Source organism: Mobula hypostoma, chromosome 9, assembly GCF_963921235.1.
Source record: "Mobula hypostoma chromosome 9, sMobHyp1.1, whole genome shotgun sequence".
Taxonomy (NCBI): Eukaryota; Metazoa; Chordata; class Chondrichthyes; order Myliobatiformes; family Myliobatidae; genus Mobula; species Mobula hypostoma.
This window is the reverse complement of record NC_086105.1, coordinates 136220626-136246624: the sequence shown is the minus strand read 5'-3', so window position 1 is coordinate 136246624 and position 25999 is coordinate 136220626. Positions and strand designations below refer to the sequence as shown.

Genomic DNA, 25999 nt, shown 5'->3' with positions numbered 1-25999 from the left:
TAGTCTCCTCTACAGCTGTGATGAGGATACACTCAGCTTGGAGGAGCCACACCTTACATTCCATCTGGGTAGCCTCCAACCTGATGGCACGAATATCAATTTCTCTAACTTACGGTAACTGCCCCTCTCCCCTTCACGTTCCCCATCCCACTGTCCCTCTCTTACCTTATCTCCCCAGCTGCTTGTCAAGCTCTTCCCGTGCTCCTCTCCCTTCCCTTTCTTCCATGGTCTTCTGTCCTCTCCTCTCACATTGCCCATTCTCTAGGGCTTGATCTTTTTCACCCATCAACTTCCCAGCCCTTTACTACCCCTACCCCAACCTGCCACTTTGTACTTCTTCCACCCCTCTCCCTCTTGCTTCTCACTCAGACTTCTCCACTTCCTTCCCAGCCCTGATGAAGGGCCTCGGCCTAAAACCTCGACTGTTTACTCTTTCCCATTAATGCTGCCTGGCCTGCTGGCTGAGTTCCTCCAGCACTTTGTGTTTGTTGCTTTGGATTTCCAGAAACTCCAGATTTTCTCTAGTTTGTCAAAATAACATTTAACTGAGTAATAAATTATGTATTTAAATGAAATACAGAACAAATTAAAGCACTACCAATAACATTACAGTATTATAAAACTATGTAATCAGTTCCTAATAGTTATCAACATAGGTTTTTGAGTGGGCTTCCAGTTGCTGAGAAGCCTTTGCCCCATCTGCCAGTTTACGGTGCCTTACCTGGACAAATGCACCCTCTTCTCGGTGAACTGGCCTTTTCCATGAACGGGATCTTCATGGGGTTCATTCTTAACCACTTCCACACCTTCGCCCTTGTCGCTCTGTTCATGGCTGTGCTTGCTGATGGTGTACAGCTGTCCTATCCTGTACTGTGATCAGAAAAGGAAAACAACAGGATTAGCTTCAAACAATCCGATCCTTTCCCGATTTGGAGGGCAGGAAGCATATTCCTCCCATTCACTGAACACTACAGCACAGTGCAGACCCATAGGCCCATGATGTGGTGCCAAGCTAGACTCAGTGGCCACTTTATTAGGTACACCTGTACACCTGGTCGTTAATGTAAATATCTAATCCGCCAACTGTGTGGCAGCAACTCAAATCATAAAAGCATGCAGACATGGTCAAGAGGTTCAGTTGCTATTCAGACCAAATATCAGAATGGGGAAGGAATGTGATCTAAGAGACTTTGACTGTGGAATGATTGTTGGTGCCAGACAGGGTGGCTTGAGTATCTCAGAAGCTGCTGATCTCCTGGGAATTTCATCTACAACAGTCTCTAGAGTTTACAGAGAATCTTGCAAGAGCAAAATCATCCAGTGAGTGGCAGGTCTGTGGGTGAAAACACCTTGTTAAAGAGGGAGACCAGAGGAGAATGGCCAAACTGGTTCAAACTGACAGGAAGGTGACAGTAACTCAATTAACCACACATTACAACAGTGGTTTACAGAAGAGCATCTCTGAACACACAACAAATTGCACCTTGAAGTGGATGGGCTACAGCAGCAGAAGATCATGAACATACACTCAGTTGCCACTTTATTAAGTACAGGAGGTAATTAATATAAGTGGCTGAGAGCATATAAACTTACCCCACGATCAATCTAACCACCTAACGGATAACTTTCCGATTTTTTTTCATTCATGAGTCTCTTGTGTCGTCATGTAACTGTCCTAACCACTACAAGGCACATACCACTTGCAGTGTGAAAACCTTCCTCTGAATTCCTCCTGCCCCACCTCCTACCAGAACCAATAATGGCAGCAGAGTCCAGTGAAAGGATGTGGTTAAACTTTTAATTACCTGAATTCAAGATGGCAAAGTGGTGACTCTTTGCATGCAGCTCTGAAAGAAATCATCAGATGTTCCTGTTTAGATTAGATTATGAGGACACGCAGTCCTTTTTTATTGTCATTCAGTACAGCATGCATTAAGAAATGATACGATCTGTTCCTCCAGAACGATATCACAGAAACACAAGACAAACCAAGACTAAAAAAAACTGACAAAAACCACATAATTATAACATATAGTTACAACAGTGCAAAGCAATACCGCAATTTGATGAAGAACAGACCATGGGCACGGTAAAAAAGTCTCAAAGTCTTTCGAAAGTCCCAACATCTCACGCAGACGGTTGAAGGGAGAAACTCTCCCTGCCATGAGCTTCCAGTGCCGCAAACTTGCCGATGCAGCATCCTGAAAGCACCCGACCACAGTCTGACTCTGAGTCCGTCCGAAAACTTCGAGCCTCCAACCAGCCCTCCGACACCGAGCACCATCTCTGCCGAGCGCTTCGACCCCGGCCCCGGCAACAGGCAATAGGCAAAGCCGAGGATTTGGGGCCTTCCCCTCTGGAGATTCTCGATTGTACAGTAGCAGCAGCAGTGAAGCAGGCATTTCAGAAGTTTCTCCAGATGTTCCTCCATGCTTCTTCACATTTGTTTCCATCAAATCAGAATTGTGCACGGCCCCATTTAACAAATGCGATATCATTTCAGAGCGGCCGCACGCACTGCGTCGCGCCACCATCTCCTCCTCCCCTCCTCTAGGACTACTACAGCTGAAATCCACAGTCACAGCCACGGGTTCTTGAGCAAGCAACATTATTTTTTAAGGGAAAGCAGACAACAATTTTCTAAAGGCCAACGCAACAGCAATGGGTCAGATGATTGGCACCACTGTAAAGTTCTGCAGTCCTGTTACATCAGGCAATCATCCTGCAAATTTTAAAGAATTTAATGATTGGAAGGATCATTGGCACTTTGGGAGTTCAATGCTAGAGAATGACACAAAAATCTAGATTGCTCCTGATTTTCACAGCGACAGGATACCCCACCGTGTGCTCCTATGAACAGAGTTCTTCCAAGGCGAAGGTACATTTGTAGCAACTGCAGTAGCCAGTTGGCAAAAAGCAAATTCAAAGTTCAAAGTAAATTTATTATTGAAGTATGTATATGTCACCATATACTACCTTGAGATTCATTGTATTGCATGCATTCACTGAAGAACAAAGAAAGAAAACAGGATCAGTGTAAAGCTACACACAAAGACTGACAAACAGCCAACGCAAGTTCCCACAAATTGCTTCAGAGAAAATGCTGCAGTGGATAATTTAATTCAAAGGTCATTAATAGTAACAGCTTCTAGGACCATGGAAAGCTTGTGAATCAGCAAAAAGAAAAACATCTATAACTCTATAATTAAAGGTCAAGAGAGTGTAAGAGAGAAAGAGGGAGAGATAGAGAGAACGAGACAAAGAGAGGGAGGCAAGAAAGAAAGAGAGGTGGAGAGGCAAGAGACAAAAGAGAGAAAGGTGAGAGAGAGAGAGAGAGAGAGAAATGATGGAATAAGAGGCAACAAAAGAGCAAATAAACCTGGATTTATCTTGATTCCTTCACAAATTCAGGACATGTGAAATGTACTGCAGACAATGAAGTGTTCTTGTTGATCCATGGCTGTTTAAAGTGCTCAAAGGTTTTGAAGCACAAGTGACCAATGGACACAAATACAATCACTTGGGAATAGGGGAATCCTTGGGTAAAAAAGGATGAACTAAGTAAAGTACCTCAATAGTGGAATTGGATGGCTTGGGTTGCTTCATCTTCTGGGAGATATATTTGGCCTCAAAGTAAATGCCATCACTTTATTCCCCCAACCCTTCCTGTGGTTCCTACTCCGGACACTTGAGCAAATATACAGTACGTCCAGGGTAATCCTCGAGCACAGGAGGAGCACTGAGCTTCCAGCAGTGATTGATCACTTATGATTTGTGTCAGATGAGACAAAGGTCCTACTATTCTTTTGCATAGTCTTTATTACAGAGAGATTATGAATGAAGAGCATAATGAAGCATGAAGAATGAGGAGGGGATCTCATTAAAAGCTACTGAATACTGAAAGGCCTGGATAGAGTGGAAATGCTTCCATTAATAGGAGAGTCTAGGATCCAAGGGCATAGCCTCAGAATAAAGCAATGTTGTTTTATAATCGAGATGGGGAGGATTTTCTTCGGCTAGAGGGTGGCAAATCTGTGGAGTTCATTGACACAGGGGAGCTGTGGAGGTTAAGCCACTGGGTATATTTAAGGCAGAGATCAATAGGTTCTTGATCGGTAAGAGTGTTAGTGGTTAGGGGAGAAAGGTGTTGAAGAAAAAAATGTCAGCCATGATTAAGTGATCGTTTATCAGGAGCGCTGTATACGCAGGGCCTTTAGTATTATTAAGGATCCCATCCATCCATCCAGCCGGCATCCTCTTTGACTTTCTACCATCAGGCAGAAGACTACAATCGATAAAACAAAAACAGTCAGGGTAAAAAACAGTTTCTTCCCCTAGCCTATTAGGCTTCTGAACTCCCGGCCGCATCGTATTCGAAGTGCCAGTGGTTTACCTGTTCCATACCTTACAAAATTTAATATTAATGCAAACAACATACATCAAAGTTGCTGGTGAACGCAGCAGGCCAAGCAGCATCTATAGGAAGAGGCGCAGTCGACGTTTCAGGCCGAGACCCTTCGTCACCGAAGGGTCTCGGCCTGAAACGTCGACTGCGCCTCTTCCTATAGATGCTGCTTGGCCTGCTGCGTTCACCAGCAACTTTGATGTATGTTGCTTGAATTTCCAGCATCTGCAGAATTCCTGTTGTTTGCGTTAATATTAATGCACTTTAGTTTGTTATTTATGTGTGATTCAGCTGTAGATTTCATCCTTACCTTCATAAATTATTGTGTATTATGTGTACTACTATGCTTTACACCCTGGTTCCGAGAAACTTTGTCTAATACATTATATGGTTATATATGTTATCGATACATGTATATAGTTAAGTGACAATAATCTTGACTTGACTTGACTTGAAATGGTGGAGGAAACTCAATGGGCCAAATAGCCTCATTCTGTTCCTATATTTCATGATTTTATGGTCTTAAATACCACAACTTCATAAAATTGGATAGCAAACCCAGGAGATCATTGAAAAGGATGATAACCTAATCATTATCACCTTGTGGGAGTTTACTAGGTGCAAATTAGTTGCCACAGTAACCGTGACAACCCTTCGGAGTGATTGTAGAATACACTGGGTTGTGAAAGGCAAGTCTTTGCAGCAGGTAGTTACCCTTTCGATAGAATTTAACACAGAAATTGGAAATGTTCCTTCTCTCTCCATGTTGTGCTCAGTCTTTGTGAGTCTTGGGGAGCAGCCTGTACTTTCAGCAGTGTGCTTCAAACCAGAGCTCTGAGCAGTATTCTGTAATTCTACCCCATCAATATTCCACACACACCATCCATCTTCACAACCAGGGTCTAATTCCCCTTGCCCTGCCGCGTGATGGTTAACAGATGAGCTCTCTCCTCATTGGGCTCCTAAAATAGCTCGAGCCAGGCAGCCACGTCATGTTGATGTCAAAGAGCTGGCTAAAAATAGCTACCTGCTTTGTTGCAGCTAATGATTTGGTTGCAAATGAGAAAATTGCTCAACCTGCACTGCTGTTCAAGCAAATTCTTCAGGGGAAAAGTGCGCAGATCACCAATAAATCTTTCTATGTGAGGGAAGAAAAGATCAATTTCTTCACCATTTGCTTAGCTGTCATGTTTGAAAGGGCAGCAGCATGTCACAGACAGCGCAACGGCAGTTTATAGGTTTTCCAAATCGCCAGGCATACAAATAGTGATTGTACAGCGAACCTTAAAATCGTAGAACACCACACTAGGTTCTTCACTGTAATATAATGACACAATAACCTCGCGCCCCAAGCTCAACGAGAGACTGGTACCTCTGCGGTAAATTCTGCTCTATAGCTGGTAGAGCCACGGTCTCACAGCGCCAGAGACCTGGACTCAATCCTGATGTCCGGTGCTTTCTGTGTGGAGTTTGCACGTTCTCCCTGCGACCGTACAGGTTTCTCCCGGTTTCATCCCACGTCCCAAAGACATGCAAATTGGCTACTGTAAATTGCACTTAGTGTGTGGGTGAGGGGTAAAACCGGGTCTGGAGTTATGGAGAATAAAATCCTGGTATTAATGTGGGGTTAGGGTAAATAGGCGTTCGATGGCACAAACTTAGTAGGCCGAAGGGTCTGTTACCATTCTGTGTATTTCCACAACTCTGATCGGCCAAGCTTTGAGTAATTTTGCCAAAGGATGTAAGGGTACAAGGAACAGAAACAATTGTAAATTATAAGGTCACTCTCTCTCAAGCCCAATATACGAAGGTGGGGCACCAATGGCAAAAGAGTGGGGACAGGGTTTTTGGAAGCAGGAGATTTGGCAGTAAGAGCACGGGGTTGCGCACAGCTAACAGCTAGATGCTGTTTTCTAACTACCTTCAAGTTCCCAGCTTGTCCTCAATGTACTAATGTTTTTAAAATCACCTGTATGGGCACCGTGCAAAACAACGTTGGGAGTTATGGTCAGGAAAGCACACCAGTGCCTCTGTTCCCTCAGAAGGCTAAGCAAATTCGACATGTCCTCGTGGATCTGCACCTGTTTTTATAGATGCACTATTCTATCTGAGTAATCCACAGCTTGGTATAGCAACTGCATTAGGGACATTTAAGAGACTCTCGGATGAATAAAATGGAGGGTTAACTGGGAACGAAGCATTAGATTGATCTTGGAGCAGGTTAAAAGATAGGCACAATATCGTGGGCCGAAGGGACTGTACTGTACTGTAATGTTCATACCTAGCAATTTGAAGGTCGTTGCAAAACAGCTTCTTGCAGTTGGCTGTGTGCAACCCTGTGCTCTTACCACCAGGTCTCCTATAATGTTGTATTATTTAAACAATTCTTCGCTCCAATTCAAATTAAGAAAGTGTCCAAAGATCCTTTTTAAAATTAATAAGATTACTTTTAAGGTTAGTTTTATTTTTCACATGTAGAACCAAAGTTTGGAACATACAGTGAAGTGTGTCGTTGTGGGTCAAGGAAAAGGCACAGTCCGAGGACTCTGCTGGGTGGGGGCAGCTAGCAAGTGTCACCACACTTCTAGCTCTAACATAGCATGCCTATAATTTACTCACCGTAATTCATGCAGTACTGTGCAAAAAGTCTAAGGCACATTCTGTGTATATAGTTAGGGTGCCGAAGACTTTTGCACAGTATTCCAGTATTGCTTTGTACTGCTGCCACAGAAAGAAAACAAATTTCATGACATATGTGAGTGATGGTAAACCTGATTCTGATATGGGTCTCCATTGTCGACTGAGAGTGGGAAAGGGGCAGGGAGAGGGGAAATCATGGTTGGGAAAGGAGAAGGGAGAGGGGAGGAAGCGGGAAGCACCAGAGAGACATTCTGTAATGATCAATAAACCGATTGTTTGGAATCAAATGAGCTTGCCTGGTGACTCAGGGCTGGGTGCGTTGGCACCCTTCTTCTCTGCCACCTGTCCCATGCCCCTCTCGCGGCGTTCCACCTCGCCATTCCCAGCATCCTTTGCTCCTGCCAGATTTTCAAATACGCTCTCTGCTTCACATTGACGAATAAAGTACCGTGCAAAAGTCTTGGGCACCGTACCTAAATACATGTGCCTAACACATCTCAACAAAACTATGTTTTTTGAATACGGAGGAAACCAGAACACCCTGAGAAAACCCATGTGGTCACGGGGAAAACATGCAAACTCCTTACAGACAGCAGCAGGAATTGAACCTTGATCTTAATCACTGGCACCGAATGCTTGCTTTTAAATAGCAAGCATTCAAGGAGCTTATTATTAAACTATACCTTACATGTTTCAACATGTGATTGTCATATATGTGCATTCAAACTGCTAAATATTCTCCACAGAATAAATTTCCATCCTTAAAATAATACATTTTGCGCAGAAAAACAAACGATATTCTAAAAGTCACAGTTTTATTTTCATATGGTTCCAATAATCTCTGTTTATTCTTCTGAAATGCCTCAGTGGGATGCACTCACACTTCCACGTTGAAAGGCTATGAGTTCAAATCCCATTCTAGGGTCCTGAGTGAGGCCCGATACTGAAGGAGGAGGTGCACTGGAGGATGGGCTGCCTATTTCACCCCTTAGCTGAACTTATTAGATCAGTGGTCCCCAACCTCCGGGCTGCGAAGCATGCAGGGGTGCAGTGGTAGCCGGGACGTACCCAGCACATCTTTAAGAAAAAAGCCAAAATAAACAAGCTAATTAATCAGGTGCCGTCCGGCACGTAGATGTCGGCCCAGATCAGAGGCGATTGCCGATTGCGTCTATGGAGGAAAATAAAACAGTTGATGTTTCAGGGGAATTCCCCTCCATAGATTCTTCCTGATCTGCTGCGTTCCTCCAGCATCTTTTGTGTGTTGCCCAGGTATTGCTTGTGCTGGAGTTTGCGTGTTTTTCCTCTGACTGTGTGGATTTCCTCCAGGGGCTCTGGTTTCCTCCTACTTTGAAAGCAGCTTGGGCAGCCTGCTATCACTCCCAAAATGTGCAGTCAAGTGTGCTGATGTCAGCAGAGTGGGTTTCTATAGTGGATAAAACAACCTCCTGCCAGATTGAGTTATTACCTTGACTCAGATGGTTCACTGACAATCACAGCGTGGAGCTGCCTGATCCAATTTACATGGAATCAGACAGAAGTATGAATAATGTGAGTGGTTAAGTTGTTAGCATGTGCCTGACACTGTGAATAGTGGATGGAAGTGTCCAGCCAAACTTTAGATTGCAGTAGTGCAGTGGTTAGCATAATACTTTACAGCACCAGTGATCGCAATGGGGGCAACATGGTAGTGTAGTGGTTAGCACAATGCTCTACAGTACCAGCGACCGGGGTTCATTTCCCACCGTTATCTGTAAGGAGTTTGTACATTCTCCTTGCAAATGTGTGGGTTTCCTCCAGATGCTCTGGTTTCCTCCCACAGACCTAACAGTTGGTAGGTTAATTGGTCATTGTAAATTGTCCTCTGATGAGGCTAGGGTTAAATAAGTCGGTTGCTGGGCGGCGTGACTTGAAGGGCCAGAATGGCCTGTTCTGTGCTGTATCTGAATAAATAAATGAATAAAAGATTGTGGGAATCTAACAGTGGTGCCAAAAGTATGGCGATACTTGTTCTCATAGTGGAGCTAATCTTACGCACGTATGTACGACCACACTCAAACAGTCACTTGTACATTGTGTTTTATAGTAATACACAGTATATATAATCTAAATGTAAAATATATCATTGATTCTTATTTATTTTTATTTTTTATTTAGTGCTACAGCATGGGAATAGGCACTTTTCCGGTCGTTCGACCTGCACTGACACCAGCAACTTGCAATTTAGCCCTAGCCTAATCACAGGACAATTTACTATGACCACAAAACCTATTCACCGGTACGTCTTTGGACTGTGGGAGGAAACCAGGTCACCGGGAGGAAATCCACACATTCCACGGGGAGGACGTACAAATTCCTTACAGAGGAGGTCAGGACTGAACTCTGAACTCCGTCACACTGAGCTGTAATAGCATCGCGCTATCTGCTACACTACCACGGTGCCTGATGCTGCATTGCATCCAGAGCAACAACTATTTCATTCTCCTTTACATTCACATATTGAAGAATGACAATAGACAGTTTCGAATCTTGAGAAGGGCGCGTTAAGAGTTTAGGGAATGTCTCATAATCCTGTAATATGGCCTTATGCCAGGGGTCCCCAACCTTTTTTGCACCGCGGACTGGTTAGATATTGACAATATTCTTGTCGACCGGCTGCAACAGGGGTGGGGGGAGGGGTTGGTGTTCAAGTAGGGTTGCCAACTTTCTCACTCCCAAATAAGGGACAGAAGTAGCAGTCAAGTACGGGACACTCGTGCTTAGCCCGAGAAAGACATGCGCGGGCACCTGTGTGCGCATGTGTGACATGCGAATGCTTGTACGTACCGATTTTTTTCCTACAAATCCGTTTTGGCTTAATCTTCCCGATTCTGTTAAGTGAAACTACACTGTACATACATTATTTCTACTTAATTTAGGCAGTGTATTTATCATATCATTCCTGCTTTTACTATATGTTAGTGTTATTTTAGGTTTTATGTGTTATTTGGTATGATTTGGTAGGTTATTTCAAGTTCAACAGTGCGTGACAGGGAATGAGGAGAGGTGCAGCTGACTCATATCGTTTCATATCGCCAAATCATATAATTTCCTCGTGGCCTGGTAGCACATGCTTTGCGGCCCGGTACCAGTCCGCGGCCCGGTGGTTGGGGACCACTGCCTTAAGTGACCTCACACCCACAGGGCTGCACAATACCCTTGCATTCAGCTCATTTCAATTTCTTGGTCTTTCTCCTTTTGCTATTCAGCAATGAAGAATTCTAGTAAAACAATTTAACAGATGACCGGTCATTGCTTTTATTGCTATGGATATCATAATACTACCTTATTTACACAACAATGACTTCCTTTGGAAGTTTTTAATTATTATGTAGGGTGCTTAGCGATTCTCCTGAGAGGCATAACGAGATGAACACAACAGAACAGAATAAACATTGTGACAATGTTATAATATTAGTCAAGTTTGATGACCACGCAGCAACAAGGAAACAGGATTAATTTTAGGCACTTTGAACAGAGATGAGAGGAATTTCTTAAGCCAGAGGGTGGTGAATCTGGAAGTCACTGCCACAAACAGCTGCGGAGGCCAAGTCTTTGGCCATATTTGAAATGGAGGTTGATAGGTTCTTGATTAGTAATGGTGTCAAAAGTTATAGTGAGAAGGCAAGGGAATGAGGTTGAGAGGGATAACAAATTGGCCATGATGGGATGGCAGAGCAGACTCGATGGGCAGAATGGCCTAATTTGCTCCTATGGCTTATGATGTTATGGTTTTAATTTTAGTGCAACTATTGTCCAAACACTGCATTTTTTTAAAAAAGAGAAATTACCCTGTTTTTATTGGAAGAAGATAATGTGGCTTCTGTTTCTACTGGTTTCTGGGTAAGTCGACTATGCTAGCTGGACAAGCTACTGCTAGTTGCGAATTTTATACCTTGTGGGTCCATTACCCTAAGGAAAGCCGGCACTTATATAACCCCACGCACACTTGCAAATGATCTGAGCAAAACATCTCCTTCCCATTGGCCCCAATCCAGGAGATGCATCTTATTGCCAATATTGGACAAGCTTATGCTAGTTGCTAAGCTTGGAATGACCTTACTTCAACCTCCCTTGATCTAACGTATGCATATTTATGCTGCAGCTTTATAAAACTCTGGTTAGTTCACATTTGGAATATGAATGTACGGAAACAAGCAATACAGTTAGTGTGACACTGTACAGTGTCAGCTGTACGACTGGGGTTCAATTCCTGCCGCAGTCTGCAAGGAGATTTTATGTTCTTCCTGTGAATGCATGGGAGCTCTAGTTTCCTCTCGTATAAAGGTGTACAAATTAAGATTAGTAAATTGTGGGCATGTTATGTTGGCCCTGGAAACACGGTGATACATGCAAGCCATCCTCAATGCAAACAACGCATTTCACTGTATGTACATGTGACAAGCCAATCCCCTGCATTAAAAAAGTTCCCTCAGGTTCCTGTGCCTTCTGTTGTGAGATCGTTACATATTACAATTCAAGGTCTGATGAAGGAAGGCATGAGAGCCAAATTGTGCACAGGAAGATTGCACACAAGAGATTAACGGCCAAGTCAATGGTAATCAGTCAGGTGTGTTGGACACAGAGAACTCTCGCACCAGGAGGTCTTTCACCACCTAGCAACAATCAGCAGGAAGAGCAGTGATACAATCCTTTAATTCAAGGGTCTATATTTAGCACACCTAACCACCACTACCTTCCCTGAAAAATGATTGCTAACAAAAAGATGACGTCAAGATTGTGAGGCATACTTATTGAATGGTATGTGATTCGAATTTATTTTTTATAAAGTAATATCTAACAATCTCATAACAGAAGATACAAGGTTCTGAAGGAATTTTAATGAAATATTTCTGACAGCGAGTCTCGATTTTGGCTCACGGCCCCGAAATGTCCACCGTTCATTCTTGTCTATTGATGCTGCCTGACCTACTGATCTCCTCCAGTTCTTTGTGTGTGTCCCTCAAGACTTCCAACACCTGTGGAACCTCTTGTGTTAATGAGCTATTTCTTCTGCTTCAGGGCATGTAGAAGTTCAGAGCACAATACTGAGGTAGGAACCAACCAGTTCATTCTGAGATAGAAGGAATTTCTTCACTCTGCCCAGAGATCTATATTATCAAGTACATCCAAAACTGAGTTCACTTTTGGACTCCAGATGAATAAGGGCAAGAAAATGAAAATAAAGTCAAGATCACAACCTTGATAATCCTACTGAATGATGTTGCAGATTCAAGGGGTCTTTTGGTCTACTGTTGCTTCTATTTCTCAAGTTCCTATGTTTTTTTCTGAAGAAGAAATGTAGGTTTAATGTATGTTCCAACAAGGTTCTCAAATTTCTTGGCGTTTGTCTTTGTATGATCCAGAATCTTATATTGGCAGTCTCTTTAAGAAAACAATCATTTTGAGCCAGGCAAGGCTTTGTAAAGATGCATTTCCAAGCACTACATAATAAATTCTAATTCCCCCTTCGGAAGCAAAGGATTTCAGCAATATTTTTATTCACTAAGGATTAAACTAAACAAAAAAGGCAATCTGCTACTTGGAGCACTTCGGACATTATACCTCGCCTCCTCCGAGAATGGTCAATAAACTAATATTAGCTTGCACTTCTCTGCTGATCCAGGGAAAGGAATCAATGTACACATCTCCCAAGAAACACTGATCAATTATTAAAATCAATAGAAAAAATTCAGTGGCAATTCATCAAAGGTGGCCTTTTCAACTTGATGTGCAGTCAGAAAGGTGTGAAATGACTTTTAATTTTCCTCCACCTGATGAATCCAGATGAAAACATAAAAATAGGACATAGTTTTTTGTCCAACTGTTACTTACTTACTATGCACAGGAGGAGACCATTTGGCCCACAGGGCCTACACAGAGAAATTATGTTTCCTCTCCTTTTTTCTCATTGACTTCAGAAGGGAGGATGGTACATATGCTCCTGTCTAACTCAACGCTGTTGAGATTAGGACAGTTGAGAACTTCAAGTTCCTAGATGTGACTATTACCAAAAGACTCTCCTGATAAAACCACGTTGACATCATGGCCTAGAAAACTCACCAATGCCTCTATTTAAAGTGGAAGTTGATAGGTTCTTGATTAGTAAGGGGATTAAAAGTTATGGAGAGAAAGCAAGGAGAATGAAGTTGAAAGGATAATAAATCAGCCATGATGGAATGACTGAGCAGATGTGATGGGTTGAAAGACCCAATTCTGCTGCTTCATAAGTGAGCTTGCTATTATTCCTCTCTGTGCCTTGTGGCGCATCAGGTGGCAATTTTGTCGCTCCTTTAGCATTTTTGTCTGTTTTATTACGAGGCCGAGCTGCTAGCTCAACTGTCAACCTAGCACATGGCTGGAAGGCGTGCAAGGAGCCAGCGGATTCGAAACCAGGACCACTCGCCCAGAAGTCTGGTGCAGATGCCACTACTCCACCAGCCGGATACATGCGACTGAGCTGAGTGAATCCACCGCAAATCCTTTCAGCCTCTCAATGACCGTCAGTGCTGCTCAAATGACCGCCTGCCCCATGGCTTATTCATTATCAATCTGTACAGACTGTGTCTCATACCCACAAACGGTCTGCCTCACTATCACATATTCAGCACAGATGGAATGAGAATTGGTGTATTATTGTCACACGTACTGAGACACAGTAAAAAACTTGTCCTGCACTTTGTTCATACAGGTCAAAATGGATTGAGATAGAACAATAAGAAATGCAGAATAAAGTGTAACAACTGCAGAGAAAGTGCACTGTAGGTAAACAATAAGGTGAAAGAACATAAGATAGATTGAGAGGTGAAGAATCGAACTTATCATACTTGGGAACTATTTAACAGCCTCATTACAGCAAGGTAGAAGCTGACCTTGAGCATGGTGGAACATGCTTTCAGCTTTTTGTGTCTTCGACTTGATGAAAGAGGGTATGTTCAGGGTGGGGTCTTTCATTACAGTGAATGGTTTACCAGTGCATTGAGGAGTGTGAACAGAGTCTACAGAGGGGAGGCTAGATTTCATGATGTGCTGAGCAGTCTCTACACCTCTCGAAGTTCAAAGTACATTAATTATCAAAGCATATATACTATATGAGATTCATCTTCTTGCAGGCAACAACAAAACAGAGAAACACAATGGAACCCTTTAAAAACCCTACCCAACATAGACTGTCAAACACCCTATCTGCAAAAAAGTATGAACAGATCGTGCAAACGCTTTAAAAACTACATACAGAACATGAACTGCAGAGACCCCGAAGGTGAGTTCACAGCCAAGAAGCCGGTCCAGCATTGTAGTCACTCAGGAGCTCGATGACTGCAGGGCACAGTCGTAGAGCCAGATCAGTGCTAAGGCAAGTGCTGATTGTTGCAGGCCGTAGCTGCAGAGTCAATTCAGCACTGAGGTAAGTAAACTGCACTGAGTAGTGAACTGAACAACCGTTCAGCCTTTGCCCACAGCCGTGACGCCTTGATCTTTTTAATCTGGCCCGGTGCTTAAATCAACCAAACATTGGTTCGTTTTTTGCCCTCAGGCCTGGGCCCTGCCGCTTTGATCTGGCCCCAAGTCTGCTCCAACAATGGCCAAACATAGGTTAATCTTTCACCCGAGCCTACACCCAGCTACTTCGATCCACTCCCACAGTTTCTTGTGGGCAAATACAGTACACTTAACATACCAAGCCATGATGCATTCAGAGAGGGTGCTTTCTGTGGCTTATCAATAAAAATTGGTAAGGATCAACAGGAACAACCTGAATTTCAAAAGCCTTCTGAGGAAGTAGAGATGTTGGTGAGCTTTCTTGGTTGTGATGTCCACACGGATAGTCCAGGACAAGCTATTGGTGATGTTCACTCCAAGGAACTTGAAGCTCTCAACCTCAACTCACCTTCCTCTTCCTGAAGTCAATGGCCAACTGTTTTACAAGACTCAGACCAACTTTCAGTTATTCAACTATGATCAACTTCTAAGTAAGGCTGACACATGACACATGAGACTGAGGTCCTTTAACATCTGCCGGACGATGCTGAGGATGTTCTACGAGTCTGTGGTGGCCAGTGCTATCATGTTTGCTGTTGTGTGCTGGGGCAGCAGGCTGAGGGTAGCAGACACCAACAGAATCAACAAACTTATTCGTAAGGCCAGTGATGTTGTGGGGATGGAACTGGACTCTCTCACGGTGGTGTCTGAAAAGAGGATGCTGTCTAAGTTGCATGCCATCTTGGTCAATGTCTCCCATCCACTACATAATGAACTGGGTGGGCACAGGAGTACATTCAGCCAGAGACTCATTCCACCGAGATGCAACACAGAGCGTCATAGGAAGTTATTCCTGCCTGTGGCCATCAAACTTCACAACTCCTCCCTTGGAGGGTCAGACACCCTGAGCCAATAGGCTGGTCCTGGACTTATTTCATAATTTACTGGCATAATTTACATATTACTATTTAACTATTTATGGTTCTATTACTATTTATTACTTATGGTGCAACTGTAACGAAAACCAATTTCCCCTGGGATCAATAAAGTATGACTATGACTATGACTATTGCCTTCTCTTTTGCAAGCCACCGTAGCACTCTCTCAGTTTTAGACTTTAGTGCTCAAAGTTCTTGAAACATAGTGGCAAAATTCCCTCTATTTTTTTTAAACACTGCATAGACCAACCATTGCTCTAGACAGGAATTTTTTTCCCCCACAGCCTGAAAACTGTGTGACAGCTTAAATGTTACACAGCAACAAAGGCTATGTGCGTGGAAGCATTTCAGTTACTGCGTGGCCATTCACCCACACAGCGTGGAGAGAACAGAATCAGAAGCAATGTTAATATCACAGGTAAATGTCTTGAAATCTATTGCTATGTGGCAGCAGTATCTTGCAATCTATAATAAAAAACTGTAAACTACAGTAAATATATACATATAAATTAAATAAGTAGTACAAAAAGAAAAAAAAGTAGTGAGAGAGTGTTCATGGGTTCAATGTCCATTCAGAAATCAGATGGCAGAGGGCAGGAAGCTGTGTCTGAATCACTGAGTGTGTGCCTTCAGGATTCTGTACCTCCTCCCTGATGGTAGCAATGAGAAGAGGGCAAGCACTGGGTGATGGAGGTCTTTAATGATGGATGCCGCCTTTTTGAGGCATTGTTCCTTGAAAACGTCCTGGATGATGTAGCTGACTAAGTTCACAACTTTCTGCAGCTTTTTTGATACCATGCAGTGCCCTTCCCCACCATACCAGATGGTGACGTAGCCAGTTAAAATGCTTTCCATGCTACATCTGTAGAAATTTGCCAGTGTTTTGGTGACATATCAAATCTCCTCAAACTCCTAATGAAATATATCCGCTGTCGTGCCTTCTTCATAACTGCATCGCTAAGTTGGGCCCAGAGATATCAACACCCAGGAATAGTGCAAGGCTTATTGAGAAAGTAAGGAGGCATGCGATCCGAGGTGACATTGCTTTGTGGATCCAGAACTGGCTTGCCCACAGAAGGCAAAGAGTGGTTGTAGACGGGTCATATTCTGCATGGAGGTTGGTCACCAGTGGTGTGCCTCAGGGATCTGTTCTGGGACCCCTACTCTTTGTGATTTTTATAAATGACCTGGATGAGGAAGTGAAGGGATGGGTTAGTAAATATGCTGATCACACAAAGGTTGGGGGTGTCGTGGATAGTGTGGAGGGCTGTCAGAGGTTACAATGGGAGATTGATAGGATGCAAAACTGGGCTGAGAAGTGGCAGATGGAGTTTAACCCAGATAAGTGTGAGGTGGTTCATTCTGGTAGGTCAAATATGATGGCAGAATATAGCATTAATGGTAAGACTCTTGGCAGTCTGGAGGATCAGAGGGATCTTGGGGTTCAAGTCCATAGGACACTCAAAGCTGCTGTGCAGGTTGACTCTGAGGTTAAGGCAGCATATGATGCATTGGCGTTCATCAATCGTGGGGTTGAGTTGAAGAGCCGAGAGGTAATATTGTAGCTATATAGGACCCTGGTTAGACCCCACTTGGAGTACTGTGCTCAATTCTGGTCGCCTCACTACAGGAAGGACGTGGAAACCATAGAAAGGATGCAGAGGAGATTTACAAGGATGTTGCCTGGATTGGGGAGCATGCCTTATGAAGACAGGTTGAGTGAACTCGGCCTTTTCTCCTTGTTGTGACAGAGGATGAGAGGTGACCTGATAGAGGTCTTCAAGATAAAGAGAGACATTAATCGTGTAGATAGTCAGAGGCTTTTCCCCAGGGCTGAATGGCTAGCATGAGAGAGCACAGTTTTAAGGTGCTTGGATGTAGGTACAGAGGAGATATCAGGGGTAAGTTTTTTTTTACGCAGAGAGTGGTGAGTGCATGGATTGGGCTGCCTGCAGTGGTGGTGGAGGCGGAAACGATAAGGTCTTTTAAGAGACTCCTGGATGGCTACATGGAGCTTAGAAACATAGAGGGTTATGGGTAAAGCCTAGGTAGTTCTAAAGTAAGGACATGTTCGGCACAACTTTGTGGGCCGAAGAGCCTGTATTGTGTGGTAGGTTTGCTATGTTTCTATGTTTCTAGTGCATATTGGAGACAGAAGAGACTCTGGTTGACAAACGTTCTGCTCCTGGGCCACAATGATCCACCTGGATACACTAGGCTCAACTGTCCCAAAACAAAAATGAATCCTTTCTCTTAAATCCAACCAGAGCTCTTTTAGGGAAGAGTGGAATCAATAAGTCAATAAGGTAACTAAGACAGTATCATCAAACCATCCCATTGGTGACTCCTCAAAGAAACACAGGGTGAGACTGCCTTTCATTATCAAGTACCTTGAAGTACTTGTTGTCGCAATAAGAAGGAAAACTGCTCAAAAAGCAGTAAAAAGCCACAGGTCTCCCTGGAGTCATCATAAAGACACTGAAATTGTTTCTCACATACAGTAAATAAGAATCTGAAAATATTTTACCCTCTGCGTCAGATGTTTTTTTTCCCAGCATAAATACATTTATCAAAGAATAAAACATAAATTAAAGTGATTATGCTGTTCAAAATCTTCAATTAAGATTACTGTCGAATGAAAGCTGGGTACAGTGCATGAATTTCCACAACAGCCTATCTACGTTCACATTTTTATTTCCACTGTGGTCTGCATACATCATCACTGATAAATAGGCGGTCTATAAAAAGGCTAAGTTTCCATTTGTGCACAGCCGCAGTTCAGTTACAGGTCACTTCTTTTCAGGCAGAACTTTCGAAACTTCCACAAAACCATCTTACGTTATTACATTTTCTTGTTTTTAATCGGCTGAGAGCTTGGGGTGGTCGACATTCCACAAGCGAGCAGTGGGTAGCCCTCTCAGCCACGCAACAGGCACAAGTCTCACACTTGGAGAGATAAACACAAAAACCCAGACAGGCACTCCAGCAGTAGCTGCTGCAGAGTTGGAAATGTCGTCTCAGGTGAGATAATAAACTGGTTACCCTTTCATCTGGATGGAAGGGATCTCATAGCACTATGATGAAGAGTAGCAGAATATCTACTCCTGATGAACTGGCCAATATTTAATCGTTGGGCAAATCAAAGGTGGTAACGAATCAGCGTATAGGAGGGAGATTCAAAATCAGGCTGGGTGGTGCCACAACAACAAACTCTCACTCAATGTCAGCAGGACCAAGAAGCTGATTATTGACCAGGAGGAGGAAAGCAGACATCCATGGTCAGTCCTCATCACAGGATCAAAGACGGAGAGGGTCTGTAACTTTAAATTCCTCGGTGATATACTCTCAGCAGTTAAGTGCCATTACAAAGAAAGCACAGCAGACCTTACTTTCTCAGAAGTTTTTGAAAATTTGACATGACATCTAAAACTTTGACAAACGTCTAAAGGTATGTCTTGGAGAGTATATTGACTGGTTACATTGCAGCCTGAAATGGAAACACCAATGCCCTTGAATGGAAAATCCTACGGAAACTCGTGGATATGGCCCAGTCCATCACGGGCAAAGCCCCCTCACCACTGAGCATGTCTAGGTGGAGTGCTGTCACAGGAAAGCAATATCCATCAACAGGGACCCCCACTATCCAGATCATGCCTTCTTACTGCTTCCATCATGAAAGAGGTACAGAAGCCTCAGGACCATACCATCGGGTGTGGAACAGTTATACCTCTGAATCATCGAGTCTTGACCACAAGGTATAATTTCACTCAACCCTACTTACCCCAAATCTGAACTGTTCCCACAACCTACAGACATGTCGCCTTCCTGTCAGTTTGAACCAGTCTGGCTAATCTCCTCTGACCACTCAGTAACAAGGTGTTTTTCGCCCATAGAAATACCCCTCACTGGATGTTTTTTTGTTTTTCATTCCACTATCTGTAAACTCTAGAGCAGGGGTTCCCAACCTAGGGTGCATGGATCCCTTGCCTAATGGTATTAGTCGACAGCATAAAAAAAAGGCTGGGAACCCCTGCTCTAGAGACTTTTGTGTGTGAAAATCCAAGGAGATCAGCTGTTTCTGAGATACTCAAACCACCCCGTCTAACACCAACTATGGTCAAAGTCACATAGATCGCATTTCTTCTCCATTCTGATATTTGGTCGAAACTACTGAACCACCCTGACCATGACTGCATGCATTTATGCACTGAGCTGCTGCCACATGATTGGATGATTAGATATTAGCATTAATGAGCAGGTGCACCGATGTACCTAATAAAGTGGCCTCAGAGCATGCATCACTGGTCAACCTCACACTGTTATCTGTGGGGGTCTGCTATACGTGCTTGCTATCATATATGTGCCTTCTGCTGTGCATTGCACCTGGGCCCTGAAGTAACTGTTTTGTCTGCCTGTATTCATGAATATTCATGTATGGTTGAATGACAATTAAATTTAAACTTGAAACTTGAAACTATCCATCGTTATTCTGTCTGTTCAGCAATGGTGACACTTATATTGAATTGTACAGAATAGGAAGAGGTCCTCCAGGCCACAATATCTGCACCAAGCACAAATGCTGACTTAAACTAATTCTATTCTGCTTTAACATAGTCCACATTCCTCTATTTCCTGCATAGACATGTATCTCTTTATGCTTAGTGTCTCTTCAAACTAATTTATCACTGATAAACATCTCAAATTATCACTCAAAAAAGTATACATCTAAAACTTATTTATTCTATATTGTGTTAAAGTTAAAGTTAGCCATGCTCTCTTCTTGCTGATGCCATTGGGAAGGAGGTACAACAGCCTTAGGCCCCATACCACAAGATTCAGGAACAATTATATTATTATCCTTCAACCACGAGACTCCTGATGAGGAGGAACTACTTTTCCTGATGAGTGGTGAATCTGTGGAATTCTCTGCCCAATGAAGCAGTGGAGGCTACCTCAGTTAAATATATTAAGACAAAGTTGGATAGATTTTTGCATAGTAGGGGAATTAAGGGCAATAGATGGAGATGAGTCCATAGTCAGATCAACCATGATCTTATTGAATGGTGGAGCAGGCTCAACTGCCCCAATGGCCTACTCCTACTCCTACTCCTACTCCTACTCCTAATGTTCTTATGAACCAGTGTGGATAACGGGAGGAGAAGATGGCGGCGCGACGCAGCTCGCAGCGGCCACTCCAGTGGTGATGTCTGTTATTTGTCAGGTAGGGTGCCATGCACAATCCTGATTTGATGGCGACAGACGTGAGAGCACGGAGGAACATCTGGCGAAACTTCTGAAATGCCTGCTTCGCTGCTGCTGCTACTGTGTGGTCCAAAATCTCCGGAGGGGAAGGCCCTGAGTCCTTGGCTTTGCTTGTTGCTCAGTGGCCGGGGCGGGGTCGAAGCGCTCGGCAGAGGATGAGTGTCGAAGAGCTAGTTGGAGGCTCGAAGTTTTTGGACGGACTCAGAGTCCGCTGCGGTCGGGTGCTTCCAATGGTGCTGCATTGGCAAGTTGGCGGCACTTGAAGGTTCATGGCAGGGAGAGTTCCTCCCTTCTGCCGCCTGCGTGAGATGATGAGGCTATCGGGACTTTGAGACTTTTTTTTTACCGTGCCCATGGTCTGCTCTTTATCAAATTACGGTATTGCTTTGCACTGCTGTAACACTATATGTTATAATTATGTGATTTTGTCAGTTTTAGTCTTGGGTTGTCCCGTGTTTCTTGTGATATCATTCTGGAGGAACATTGTATCATTTTTTTAATGCATGCATTTCTAAATGACACTAAACGAGGACAGAGTGTCCTCATAATCTAATCTCAACACTGAACTGATTCCACAACATGTAGACTCACTTTCAAGGACTCCACAACACATGTTCTCAATATTCTTTACTACTTATTTATTTAATATTACTTTTTTTGTATTTGCATGGTTTGTCTTCTTTTGTACATTGGTTATTTGTTCGTCATTGTTTGTGTGTAGTTTTTCATTGATTCCATTGTATTTCTTTGTATCTACCATGAATGCCAACAAGAAGATGAATCTCAGGGTAGTATAATGTAACATTTGTGGCTCTGATAATAAATCTGATGTTTTGTAAGCCCAAATACAATAGAAACTAGAGTCTGTATTTAACTAGACACCGTTAAGCTTTCGGAACATGCCTTTGAGATGTACAAAGTAAAAATCCCATAGTGAAACAGTCCCTTCTTTTCATACAAATGTTCATGGTACATGGATGTCACTGGTATTATGGCATATACTGGAGTTAGAATATATAGCAAATATTAACTTCAGCAACCAATCTATAGACTTGAACATCGATTGTAGATTAAATTTAAATCGCAGCCCTGAACAATAGTTTCCTACTAGAGCTGTGGACACCAGTTAATTGAAAAGCAGACAATGGTGATTAACATTCATTTTGGGTGCCTGGAGTGTGGGTGCGAAGAAGGAGATGTGAAAGCTGTATGTAATTCAAAGGAAGCATTGTAGATACATTGTAACTATGGAACTGCGGCTACCTTTGACCTTCAGCAATTAAAATGTCATGCAACATTGGGTCAAACAGGCCTTTTCCTCTCAGAGTGTCTCAGTTTGTTGAATAAAACACTTCTGTATCCACTAGCTTCAGTGTTTCTCCAGTGATTTTGTTCACATTAGAACTGGCAAGGCCAGGAGTTACCGCACATTCCAATACTGCAGTTCACAGCTGAATGGGTTATCCATTCATAATGGAGTTCAGGGCTTCAGGACAGAGGGACAGATGTCTTCTCTAAAGATCGCACGTAAATTCTTAATACCAACCTAGTAGTTCCATAGTCAGAAAGGATGCAATGCATGATAAATATAGAAAATAATCAATTACACTAAGTAAATGCGTGTATATTAAATAGTTAAATTAAAAATTAAAAATAGTGCAAAAACTGAAATAATAAACAAGTGAAGTAGTGTTCATGGGTTCAATGTCTATTTTGAAATCAGATGGCAGAGGGGAAGAAACTGTTCCTGAATTGCTGAGTGTGTGCCTTCAGGCTTCTGTACCTCCTTCCCAATGATAACATAGAGAAGAGGGCATGTCTTGGGTGATGGGGGTCCTCAATAATGGACACCACCTTTCTGCGGCACAGTTCCTTGAAGATATCTTGGATACTACAAAGGCTAGAACCCATGATGGAGCTGACTAATTTTACAACTTTCTGTAGCTTTCATAGTCCTCTGTTGATTAGAATTTCAATTCCAAATCCACTTTTAATTATTGAAATTCAAACTCATTTCTCTAAATAAATGGTCCCAGTCTCCCAATACCGATCCACTAGGTGGCTACACTAAATTATGCATGCTCTCTGTTTGTTTAACAATCTGAGGTTTCCACTTGGATTCACCCCACCTCCTCTTCAAATATATAAACAGAAAGGTGCCAGTAAAAGGCCAATTATATCATAAAGATCCCACCTGCCCTGCTCATGGACTGTTTGTCCCACTCCCATCAGGGAAGAGGCTACGCAGCATCCACACGAAACAGTTACTTCACCCAAGCCATCAGGCTGATCAACACCTTCATCCATTAACCCACATCACCACTACTTTACCATTTCCTGTCAGAGATACCAAATGTACGGGTACTGCAGAACCTAGCATCACGGTATGGACATACAACCAGTCTATGTATAAAAGCTCAACTTGCGTATTTATATAATTATTTTGTTATTGGGTACTTTACGCTTATTGTGTTTTTTTTATGCTGTATCAGATCCAGGGTAACAATCATCTTGCTCTCCTTTACATTTGTGTACTGAAGAATAGGCATACACAGTTTTGAATCTTGAAATCCATTCATCACTCTAGACACCTTAAACTGTACATTTTGTTTGTTTAGCAGATGTGATAATCCCTAACACTGCTGGTGACCTTTTTCAGCTCATTTCTTTACCTGAAGCAAGATGCCAAGCAGGCGTGTTGTTTACAAAGCAAGCCATGAAGCTCATCCCCAGGTGGAAGGCTTAGTGTGGCAGGTAACAGCTGCCAACAGAAGCTGAGGCCAGAGGCAGAAAGAGACACGGAGAGGAGTCAAGGCTGGGAACAGATCTGTATAAGCATACTGGACAGCAGGGCACGCTGAGGGGGCCGAGTGGCCTACTCCCACTGCTCTGTGTTCTCAAGAGAGCAAACCAAGTTCCTGGATCTTTTGTGCACGATATTGAGGCAGTGTTGTACAATTAGCACTGAGGTGATCACACACTCACACACACACACACACGCACACACACACTCACTCACACACACACTCACTCACTCCATAAGTTGTCCTTCATGCTTCAGCAAAACAATTGGTTGAAAAACTGTAATAGACTGCCTTACAGACAATAGCTGTAGCTATTTTCCTAAATATAGAAGGATGTCATTATTTCAATCTTCTGTAACTGTTTAAGACCATTATTCTTCTTTTCACTGTGGGTCATATGGCAGCCCACATATGCTGTTTGCCAGGATGTGTTCTACAAAAGCCAGTACCAATCTCTTACCCACCCTTTCTGCTGACAAATATAATTATCTCATTGAAGTGAGATCCGGTTTGCACTAGAAAAGCACGGGAATCCACTCCTGGAGATTTCAAGCCACTGATGGTGTAGTGTTGGAACTGGTGACCGCTGGACGTGGTGAGTTTAAACCCCAACAGACGCAAACAGCTGGAGGAAATCTGTGGGTCAGGCAGCATCTCAGGGGGAAAATAACAAGAACACGAGGAAATCTGCAGATGCTGGAAATTCAAGCAACACACACAAAAAATGCTGGTGAACTCAGCAGGCCAGGCAGCATCTATAGGAAGAGGTACAGTCGATGTTTCGGGCCGAGACCCTTCGTCAGGACTAACTGAAAGAAGAGGTAGTCAGAGATTTGAAAGTGGGAGGGGGAGAGGAAGGTCCGAAATGATAGGAGAAGACAGGAGGGGGAGGGATGGAGCCAAGAGCTGGACAGGTGATTGGCAAAATAATGAGTCCATGTTTCAGGCCAAGACCCCTCATCAGGACTGATTCATTAACGGCTGCCTGACCTGCTGAGTTCCTCCAGCACTTTGGGGGGCCTCAAATTGCAGAATGACATTAGCTCCACCTTTCAGAAGATTAAATGAGAAATACCTTTTCAGGGTTGCTGTAAATGGTGAGCAAGTCCTGCCTGCTTTGGCAATTTTTAAGAGATAATGCACACAGCAGACCCTTCTGGCCCAACAAGCAACCCATCTATTTAACCCTAGCTTAAACACGAGACAATTTACAGTGACCAATTAACCTACTAACTGGGACGTCTTTGTACTGTGAGGGGAAACTGGAGCACTCAGAGAAAACCCACACACTCACAGGGACGACATACAGAAGTTTTAAAGAGGACGCTGGAATTGAACTCAGAACGTCTATGCTCTGAGCTATAACAGCATCGCAATGATCACTACACTACCATGGCACCCCCTTTCCCAAGTCATGGTACAAATAAAATTAGGTTTGACATGTAGTTAGATATCTGGGAACTCTCTAGGCTGGACCAGTCTCCTGTAACTTGTTACCTGAATTTGCACCCCTCAATGACTGGACGATTAACTACTGTGCTGAACAGTTTCTGTCTGGGTAGCTGTTGTGTGCACATATGGCTACCAGACTGGCATGGCTAGTAGAGCTGCTGCCTCACAGGTCCAGAAAGTTGGGTTCAGTCCTGACCTTGGGTGCCGTCGGTATAGAGAATGCATTTTCTCCCCGTGGCTGCATGGGTTTCTTCCGGGAGCTGCACGTTCCTCCCACATCCCAAAAACCTGATAGATGGCGGTTAAGTGGTTCCTGTACATTTTCCCAAGTGTGTAGGTGAGTGCTAATATTTCGGAGAGTTGCCGGGAATGTGCCAAGAATAAGGAATACTACTCGTCACTGGCAGCCAACCAGAAAAGACCCTTTTTATTCCTACTCGCTGCCTCCAGCATGCGCCATCCCTCTATCCATGCCAGTATCTTTCCTGTAATGCCATAAGCTTTTATCTTGCTAAACAGCCTCATGTGTGGCACCTTATCAAATGCCTTCTGAAAATCCAATTAAATGACATCCACTGCCTCTCCTTTCTCCAGTCTACTGTTACTTTTTCGAAGAAGGACATATTCGGCACAGCTTTGTGGGCCGAAGGGCCTGTATTGTGCCGTAGGGTTTTCAACGTTTCTATGTAATAAAAAGGGATTAGTGTAGGATGGTGTCTTAGTACAGACTTCGTGAGCCAAAGGGCTGTTTTCATCTCTATATGACATGATGTACTGGAGAGTATCATATTGATAATTCAATATTCATTTAGATCTATAGACTTATGGTAATTACCATTGTGTTAAATGAGCTCACATGTTGAATGCACATCCTAATGTTGCCTTGGTGATTGCATTATACAGACTCCAAGTTACCCAACCTTGGGTTAGCCTGTACGTGCCAAATTATGGCTTCAGAGCATTCCAAACAGACTTGGGTC

General features: G+C 43.3%; 1 protein-coding gene across 5 annotated transcripts in view; it reads right to left on the bottom strand.

Annotated features, from left to right (window-relative positions):
* The window catches only part of LOC134352094 (phosphatidylinositol transfer protein 5-like), a 169406-nt gene that overhangs the window by 41163 nt on the left and 102244 nt on the right, over positions 1-25999 (bottom strand). For all 5 annotated transcript variants that reach the window (XM_063059272.1, XM_063059276.1, XM_063059275.1 and 2 more), the window contains exon 3: positions 722-870. In XM_063059272.1, the coding sequence (XP_062915342.1) occupies positions 722-870 (149 nt within the window). The remainder of the gene's footprint in view (positions 1-721; positions 871-25999) is intronic.